The sequence below is a fragment of the Sesamum indicum genome, linkage group LG6 (assembly GCF_000512975.1).
Source record: "Sesamum indicum cultivar Zhongzhi No. 13 linkage group LG6, S_indicum_v1.0, whole genome shotgun sequence".
NCBI classification, from domain to species: domain Eukaryota; kingdom Viridiplantae; phylum Streptophyta; class Magnoliopsida; order Lamiales; family Pedaliaceae; genus Sesamum; species Sesamum indicum.
Window position 1 is genome coordinate 7,058,939 of NC_026150.1, and position 10,137 is coordinate 7,069,075.

Genomic DNA, 10,137 nt, shown 5'->3' on the forward strand with positions numbered 1-10,137 from the left:
GAAACGGAAAAATCCCAAAAACATACTTAGGTTCTTCAAAGGTAGAAGCCCACTTCAACAATGTCTATAGAATTTGGCCCACTAATCGTCTGCTTTACTACTCTCCTCCGCCATTCATTGATTCACTGAACTATAAACCTAAGCAAGCCTACCAAATATGCTTACCCAAACACAAATCCGAGTTCAGAACAAAACAAAGCAACAGAGCCAGACTTCACGAAGAAGAAAAAGGAGAGGAGAAGTCTCAATTGAGAAACTCACTCAATGAGAACCCTGGAGGCGCCATCAGACACAAAGCGGGTGAGATTATCGTGGACCCAGCTCTCAGCAGCCTTCAAAGAAGAGTTGAGACTGCGGAGCATGGAATTCGGGACGCCTACAGTAACGTGAATATTGGAACCGGAAAGAGACTGCAGGACAAGTGGGTTGGCGTCGAAAAGCTTCACCTTCCCAATGTTGTTTGCTTTCAGCAGCTCCACCACTTTCTGCGGCGGCAGAGGGTGCGACGCCGCCGTGCCCCAGTTCACGCCCAATCCTTCAACCTCTGCCAAGGCGGAAAGGGATATGATTAGTGACAGGGAGAGTAACTGCAAAATGGGTGTGGATTTGAGGCTCTGTGAAGCCATTTCCGTGTGAGAGAGAGCTCCGGTGTGCTAGCTGTTGCGCGCTTACATGTTTGATTGTTGGGAAATAATAAATAAAGATTACTTTTTCTGGAACAAAGATTCGCTCCACGCTCTCACGAGACCTGAGATGGTTTCTGGGGCGTGTGCCGTCCATTCTGGTATTAGAGAAATTTTATTTTAGATTGAGTTTTAGTTGTATCTAAATTAATTATATATCAAGTATAATGTATATTGTGTTATTAGTATATAGTTAATTTATGATGGATTTGATTTGATGGAACTTGATTTTGGTAAAAAAATTTCCATTATTAATAATATCTTAACAGTGATGGACATATATATAGTAAAACCTCTATAAGTTAATACTCTATAAATTAATAAACTATCTAAAATAATAAAATCTTTCGGTCTCAACTTGGGCCTTTGTAAAAAATCATCAAATTCGATAAGATAATAAGATAATAATTTTTAGAAAATCCCTTTATAAATATTAGGTCGCATTAAAACTCTAAATTAATAATTCATAAATATTACTATTATATATATTAAATATGAAGTCTGTAATGCTTTACGCATTTGATTATTCATGGATGATTCTGCCATGCCTTTTAGATGAAAATACATGGTTGTGTGTTATGAAATATTTTATTTTCATATTGAGATTTATATAGTATATGTTTCATTCGTCATGCATGAATATATTTAATTAGCTATAATAGTTATTTAAGTGCAACGAATTAATATAAATATGTATATTTAAGTAATTTCAATGATTTGATACATGCGTCCATGAACATAATAGTTAATTGTATATAATGAATTAGTATTATACATGAATATATTTAATTAGTTACAAAGAATTGGTTGATGCATGAATATAATCAATGAAACATATATGAATTCATTTATTTTCAATACATATATACTAAATTTGCTGAATTTAAAAAGTCTATCTTTTAATTAATAAAATATTAATTTATCGATATATTAATATCTTTTTAAATTAATGAAATTTCATGGTCCCAAGGTTATTAATTTATAGAGGTTTTACTATATATATATATAATGTGGCCCTAATCTTTCAAATAAGAAAATGTCTCGTCGATGGAAGGAGGGACTGTTGGAAACAATTTTAGTTTCAAGTAATCGAAACAACGTTTTGAAATATTTCAATCGGATTTAAAAATAAAAAATAATTAAAGCCATGTTGGAACAAATAATATAAAGCAATTAGGAACTCTATTTATGACAAGAAATATAAATCGTGAACTTACAACGAGAATTGTATCGTAACAATTCTTAGTCCAATTGAAGTCGTTAAATTAACCGAATCGCAGAATTGCTGCTTACCTTGAAGAAAATATACGTCCCGTATTAGTAGTGCACCAAGTTCAACGTAATTTCTCTCATGATAAGACGATTACAGTTCTTTCGATTTTAGTACTATACCGAAAAACACCTCGATCAAACACTTAAAAGCTCGTAATCAGAACTTTATAGCTCAAATCTCAAATAAAATACAGAAGCCGGAAGAAGGAGAGGGAGAGAAAACTCAAAATGAGAGTTTGTTGTTTGTGATTTGTTGTGGGTTCAAAATGGTGAAGTGACAAGCCTTTATATAGGCATCCCAAGTCCAACAATTAAAGCAACAATTAAGATAATAATAATGAAAAATAATGACAATAAATCCCCCGTCCAAAACCGTAAACTTGAATTTGAAATGTTGTTGTTCATGAAATTCAATTTGCAAATTCAACATTGAAATGAATGCTATTTCATGTCATTCAAATGCAATTGAATCTGATTTCATTTCTAATAATGTCATTCAAATGCAATTGAAATTGAAATGTTGGCAATGAAATGGATGTTCAATTTATGGGTTTCCACCAAAAATCCCAAGAATCCCCCGCACACATAGATTTGAACTCAAGTTTTTTTGGTTTGCTTTCAACAATGGTACCTTCCGATTTGAACCACTGTTTAAGTTGTCTGATGTTAGTTACCACCAGGTCAAATGAAACTAAGCCTTGAATTTAAGGCTGGAGTGTGACAGCGTCTGCTAATAACAACAAGTCACCGGCTTTGTGTTGATCCTTAGGGTTGACACTTAGGCTATGTATGTTGATCCTATTCATGAATGCTTGCAGGAATAATCCAATTCCTTAGTTGCAGCCAAACAACAACATTCACTTAGTTAGGCGTCTCCAGAGATGCACTGCTAGCATCTCGTCTCATAAGACTTGACCCCATTTAGAGATAAACTCTTACTATAATTGCAGTAGTAGCACCTTCTAAAATTTCAGGGACAGACTCCAGATACAAAATATCAGTTTATTTTGGTGCTCTGACGTACCCTTACGACTTGTTGATACCACATTGAACCTTCTTTGTGGGATCCCACTTAGAAAGTTGGGTTGCCGTTGTAGATATATCAATGATTGGTTTTTAGTCCTATTCCCAATCTGGACTTATGTACTTGTCACAGATTTAATCTTTTCTTCAAAGGATCAGCCACATTGTCCTTTGTTCCCTCAAAGTCAATGTCCATTACTCTGTCTGATACTAATGCCCTTATAGACTTCAGTCTAACTTGGATGTGTCGTTTGGTCATTTGATTGTATTTCCAAGTCCTCACCTTTGCTATTGTAGTTTGGTTATCACAATGTACAGTAATCAGTGGAAGAGGCTGACTTACAGTGTGAAGTTGTGAAAACAACTCAAATAGCCATTCTGCCTCCATATCAGTCGTATCTAATGCACATAACTCGGCTTCAAATGTAGACCGGGTTATCAAACTCTATTTTGCGGACTTCCAGGAGACTGCGCCCCCACCTAAGGTAAAAACATATCCTGAACACCCATTACTTCTGGAGTTTTTGGCTATCCAGCTAGCATCACTATATCCCTCAAGAACAGTAGGGAATCTACCATAATGTATGTCCAGTGACACAGTGCCCTTTGGGTACCTAAGTACTATATCTAAAACACCTAATGGATTTTTTCAAGACAACTAGTCTATCTAGCCAGCTTAAAGACAGAAAATGATATATCTAGTCTCGTGCGATTTTCCAGATATTGTAAGCTCCCAATAATTTGGAATACCTTAGCTGTACAACCGGAACACCACTTCATTTTTTAATAAAGCTACAGAAGGATCATATGGTGTCTTAGCAATTTTACTATTTTGATAACCAAATTTCTCAATGATCTTCTCAACATAATGAGCTTGAGAAATGGTTATTCCATTAGTTGACCGAGTCAACTTAATGCCAAGAATCATATTAGCCTCACTCATATCCTTCATTTCAAACTTATTTTTAAAAAATGACTTGGTTTCGGTAATAATATCTATAAATGGCAAAGTGCAAAATTTCGTAAAATTGAGATGATAAGTTGACACAAAAGAAAAAGTTTAAATACTAAAGCGTAAAAATGATCATAATTCGGATGACAAAATATAATTAACCCTAACTTTTTCCCCTAGCATAACTTTTATTTGCTTTTGACGTTTGTTACAAGCACTCCATACTTTAGGTTCTGCTTTAATTTTCAATTGTTTTTAGTTAATATTTTTCTAAAAGTAGGAATAATTTAATATAAAAGAACCAAAGCAATTTGTTCCCCCCCTTAAATTTTATATGATTTTAGGAAAGACTAAAACACACACTTTGCAACCAAAGAACTGCAGGGAAGCTGAAGCCCAACACATTTTCCTTGGGTGGCTTCGAAATATATTACTCTCCAGCAAGCCCATCCCACTGCACCCTCACTCCATAAAAGTTGTCTCCCCAGTCACCTCATAAAGCCCATTCTAGTGCTTCTGGAATCATTTCTCCTCTTTTCTTCTTTCTCTCTCGAACATTCGCTCTGGGGTTCCATTCCTTGCTCTCTGCAGCTGTAATCGGTAATTCAATTCTTTTCTTCGCCTCTTAGCTTTCGAATCGGTTCATGGTTTTAATCTTTGATCGCTTGCAAATGGGCACACTAGTTAGAAAGCAAATCCTAGGAATAGCCCTTTTTGTTTTTGTGATTTGCAGTACAATTGGTGTAAGTGATACAGTCGCCGATCTCTGTTAAATTGTTTTTATATTTGAAGAATCATTTGGATCCTGAGTTTGGAAGTTTTTATATATTTTGTGCTGATTGTGGTGATTTGGATGGGAATTCGGCGGGTTTTATGCAGCTTGTTGCACTATATGCTTCCTAGAAAGAGACCAGGGGAAGGCGAGGCTGTTAACGAAGGCAATTCCCAGAGTGTTCTCAAGAAGCATCGCATCAGTTCCTCCACCGATAGCAAGAATAATCAGGAGAGTAATAGCAGTGGAACTGGTAGCCTTGTCGTAGGGAACAGCAACAGTAACAGCAACAAAAGCTGCGGGGAACAAACAATCACGGAGATGGCCTTTGATGATGGAAATCCGCGTGATATCGATGAGGATCTCCACAGCCGGCAGCTTGCAGTGTATGGGCGAGAAACGATGCGGCGGCTCTTTGCATCTAACGTTCTTGTGTCTGGAATGCAGGGCCTTGGAGTTGAGATTGGTATAGACTTTTCCACTTTCATCTGCACGTGTATACTTTCCCCTGATTTGTTAATTGGTATAAATGGATGAAGACTTGCATACCTTATTATTACAAAGTTTTCCATATTGTATGAGCTCAGAGTAGTAAAGCTGGAAGCAAGCCTAGTTGTATATCTGATTCCTAGTTGCATTGCGCTTAGCGAAACAAGATATAAAATATGCATTTTTCTATTTACAATGCATTCCACTTGGACATTTTGCAGGTATTTTCATCATGTACCCTTGTAGCTTCTAATTCATTAACTGAATATATGTTACAACTTTTACGGTAAATTTAGGATCTAAAGCATATATATTTTTATCAACTTTTGTTACTGACGTTAGATAGCTGCTGATCTAATTTTCTTTCCTTCTTGAAGAAATATGTGAGGGAATTTTCATGTGAAGAAGTTCCATCATTCAGTTAAATTATTACATCATTTGACTGTTAGTGTTTGGAGTTTACTCTGCTCATTTCTTGATTAGCGTCTGGTTGTAAGGTTTACACTTTGAAGTTTCATGAGTGAATTCATTTCAAAACCAATGCTTAAATTACAAGTTTGTGTTTAGCGGGAAAGCAGATTACTTGAATAAAGTGGGCTATGGACTTTCCTGTTTGAAGTTTATCTTAACTGGATGTGTAAATACTTGCAGCTAAGAATCTAATTCTTGCTGGTGTGAAGTCTGTGACATTGCATGATGAAGGGACTGTGGAGTTGTGGGATATGTCCAGTAACTTTGTTTTCTCAGAAAAGGATTTGGGTAAAAACAGGGCACTTGCTTCAATGCAGAAGCTACAAGAACTTAACAATGCTGTGGCTATATCGACTTTGACTACGAAGTTGACTAAAGAACAACTTTCTGATTTCCAGGTAATCTTTTTCAATTTTCTCTTTTTCTTTTGAAGCTACTCACACCATTTTATCATCAAAGCTCCTTGCCCCATAGCCCTCTATGTGTGTGTGTGTGTCCTTTTAACTTCATATCTACCAGTTATGGCTGCACTCTTTGTGCATTTCTGCATGTGTGGTTGTCGCATTTACTTTTGAAAATTAAAAAATGTAAAACAAACCATTTCGAGCAATATTTCACTGCTTAACAGCATATGTCCTTTCTGTTGCAGTTTGTGGTGTTAAGGAATGCTAGATTTGATCTTGCTAGTTCTTTTGCTAGTTCTTTATAATCATTAGACAATGCTTTGTGGGCGGGTGTTATCTGTTCAGATACTTAATCTATTCATGAAAGTAGTGCTTCATTTTTGTTCTTTTCTTTCTCAGCTTCTTGTTATAATGCACACATATTTCCATTACATTGTGTTGTGGAAGTATCAAATTACAAATCCAGAAAGACCTTCATGCATTATCTTGGTTGCTTGGATTGTGTTTGTGTGTCTGATAGCTTGTTCTGCTCAAGTAATTTTTTTGTTTAATCTAATCTGTTAGTTTGATTGTTTATCTCTTGCTATGATGCTTCAGCTTTCATCATTTTATTCCTTGATTGTCTCTACAAGGAAAAGTTACCCTTGTTGAATCATAATTCTTATTTGCAGTCTGTGCCAGTGTACATTCTTGGTTACTAGGTCTGACGTTATGTTGGTTTATTCATCAAATAACTTAGAACCTCGCTTGGGCAATATTCTATGGTGGATTACAAGTCTTAGTAATGTTTACTGTAGTAAGTCTTCCATACTCAGAGATGCATGAAAGAGATATCATGAAACTTGTCTGCATCATCTGGTATAGAGGATTTTAAGATGGTTGTCTACATTGATTTTGTCCCTGAAGCATTTGTTTTTGATATTTTGTATTTATAGTATATCAAGGCAAGAGAGCCAAAACATTTCTGCTTACTGGTTTCTTGTGATTTCTCTTTTGGAAGTACTCATGTAACTTGATGTGTCTCCTTCAACTTTTGAATCTTCCTCATTCATCAGCGATAGGCTCAGGGATGAATGTTATTTGCTATGATTGTTCTCTTTTATGTGGTGAAACGAATAAAAAACAGCTTATTGAGTTTTAAATCATTATGTTGTCGGTTTTGGTTCCTTCTCATGGAAATAAACTCGCTTGGACCCTATTGGCCTGCTTGTTCTCTCATAATCATTAATTGTATCTTCATCATATATGATTTTGAATGTGATTTAATTAATGCTCCAGGAATTACATATTGAATGCTTATCAAATATCAAATTCATTTAGGTCTTCTTCTGTTCTTATCATTAGTTATTTTGAGATTGATTATTGTGTAGTAGAAGAGCAGAACACCTTTTGTCATTTTGGAAGTATGTTGAGTTGCAGCCTTTTAATTCTACAACAGTCAATAAAGGTTGCTTGTGTGGAAAGTCGTGGGCACTTTTAGAAGTCTTCCTCACATTCCAAGAGTGTTTCCAAGTGTTATCCTACAAGTATATACAACCTCCAGATTATCCTAAAGTCTTGGTTTGCAAAGACCAGATATTTTACGCAATAATGTTTCATGTATCTTGCTTCTATAGCATCCTATCCGGTGTATTCCTTAATGATAGTTTGCTCTGTTCAAGTGTTCTCATGGATAGACTTGTAACCTCCTAAGATTGTCCGCATGTGTTAGGTTGTAAAAGCTTTAGTCAATTATGTTCTGTATTTCCTTGCATCTATAATACTACATTGCACATATGTTGTGCAATAATAGTGTGAAATTTCTATAAACAATTGGGTGAAATGGCTAGAGCATATTGCAAGGCCATTGCTCTTATCCATGTCCCGACAGGCTAGCTATTCTGCATATTCAGCGTTCCTTTTCGTATTGTTTATTGAATTTTGGAATGAGATGGTTGCTTGTTCTATATTTTATAAACTTTTGTGGATTCCATCAAGCTATGCTTTATGCAATTACATGCATTATTTGGATGCTTCAGTTGTTACTGATGAGGATAACTGTGATCGATGCAGGCTGTCGTTTTTACTGACATCAATTTAGAGAGTGCAATTGAGTTTAATGAATACTGCCACAATCATCAGCCTCCTATTGCTTTTATTAAGACAGAAGTAAGAGGCCTTTTTGGTAGTGCATTTTGTGATTTCGGACCTGAGTTCACTGTCTTTGATGTCGATGGTGAGGAACCCCATACAGGTATCATTGCATCTATTAGTAATGACAACCCAGCTCTTGTGGCATGTGTGGACGATGAAAGGTTGGAGTTTCAGGATGGGGATCTTGTTGTGTTCTCAGAAATTCAGGGAATGACCCAACTCAATGATGGAAAGCCGAGAAAGATAAAAAATGCACGTCCTTACTCTTTCACCCTTGATGAAGATACAACTAAATTTGGTACATATGAGAGAGGTGGTATTGTAACCCAAGTAAAGGAGCCTAAGATTTTGAACTTCAAGCCACTGAAGGAAGCAATCAAAGATCCTGGTGATTTTCTTCTTTCTGATTTCTCTAAGTTCGACAGGCCACCTCTCTTGCATTTGGCATTCCAATCACTAGATAAGTTTGTGTCTGAACTCGGGCGCTTCCCGACTGCTGGGAGTGAAGAGGATGCTCAAAGGTTGATTTCTATAACCAGTGACATAAATGAGGGTCTAGGTGATGGGAAGCTGGATGATATAAATCCAAAACTTCTCAGACACTTTGCTTTTGGTGCCCGAGCTGTACTGAATCCAATGGCTGCCATGTTTGGTGGCATTGTTGGGCAGGAGGTTGTGAAGGCCTGCTCTGGGAAGTTTCATCCTCTTTTTCAGGTGACTTTTACATTTCATACTAAAATATTTTATTTTCCTTCATTTTCTCTCTCTTTTCTAATTTTTTCCCTTTTTGGGTGGGTGGGGATGGGGATCATTGGTGTCTATATGAGATGCGAGTTTTTCATTTGAAGTGCATGAAAGCATGGAAGAGTAAAAACCCTATAGCATCAATCCTTATGGCCATCTGGTTGACAAATGGCAGCTGCTTTTCTTTAATAAATAATTTGTATGTAGTAGCTGTGGCTGCGTTGTAAACATAATTGTGCATCACCATCTTTATGGGCTAAACCAGCGGCATTGTTTGCATGTTCACCTACTATTGGATGTGCAGTGTGGTTGGAGATTTTTTCTCCATTTGTATGTTCTTTTGTTTTTCTCCTGTTTTTATGTAGTTTAGGGCTCTCAATCCAATCTTGTAATTCATGCTCCTTGAGATCTACTTGTAAAAAAATTCATGTACTTTTCATGTTTGTACAAACTGCTCAACCTTTTGTTCTGTTTTAATTCTATTTTCATAGGATCTGTCTAGAGCTGGTGTAAAATATACTTCAGCTAAGCTTTTCTGTTATCATTTTCTTGCAGTTCTTCTACTTTGACTCACTAGAATCTCTTCCTACCGAGCCCTTAGATCCTAGTGATTTGAGACCTTTAAATAGCCGTTACGATGCCCAGATTTCAGTCTTTGGGTCTAAGTTTCAAAAGAAACTAGAAGATGCAAAGGTTTTTGTTGTCGGGTCTGGTGCTCTTGGGTGTGAGTTCCTTAAGAATTTAGCTCTAATGGGAGTTTCATGTGGAAAACATGGAAAGCTGACAGTTACCGATGACGATGTAATAGAGAAGAGTAACTTAAGCAGGCAGTTCCTCTTTCGAGATTGGAATATTGGGCAGCCAAAATCCACTGTTGCTGCTTCTGCTGCTTCATCAATTAATCCTCTTCTACACATAGAAGCTTTGCAGAATCGCGTGGGCCCTGAGACAGAGAATGTTTTTAATGATGCCTTCTGGGAGAATCTCAATGTTGTGATCAATGCCCTTGACAATGTAAATGCCAGACTTTATGTTGACCAGAGATGCTTGTATTTCCAAAAACCACTTCTTGAGTCTGGGACATTAGGTGCCAAATGCAATACGCAAATGGTTATTCCCCATCTGACAGAAAATTATGGTGCTTCCCGGGATCCCCCTGAAAAACAAGCACCCATGTGTACTGTGCACTCTTTC

The 10,137-nt window shown here is 36.6% G+C and overlaps 2 protein-coding genes across 2 annotated transcripts in view; one reads left to right on the plus strand and one right to left on the minus strand.

The window, feature by feature from the left end:
• The window catches only part of LOC105163939 (glucan endo-1,3-beta-glucosidase 9), a 2,627-nt gene extending 1,869 nt beyond the window's left edge, over positions 1–758 (minus strand). The window contains exon 1 of the mRNA XM_011082477.2: positions 262–758. Within this exon, the coding sequence (XP_011080779.1) occupies positions 262–626 (365 nt within the window). The 5' untranslated portion in view covers positions 627–758. The remainder of the gene's footprint in view (positions 1–261) is intronic.
• The window catches only part of LOC105163941 (ubiquitin-activating enzyme E1 1), a gene marked incomplete in the record, with an annotated part of 10,502 nt that continues 4,735 nt past the window's right edge, over positions 4,371–10,137 (plus strand). Inside the window, 5 exon segments of the mRNA XM_011082478.2 lie at positions 4,371–4,530; positions 4,810–5,168; positions 5,843–6,060; positions 8,119–8,913; positions 9,499–10,137. Of these exon segments, the coding sequence (XP_011080780.1) occupies positions 4,823–5,168; positions 5,843–6,060; positions 8,119–8,913; positions 9,499–10,137 (1,998 nt within the window).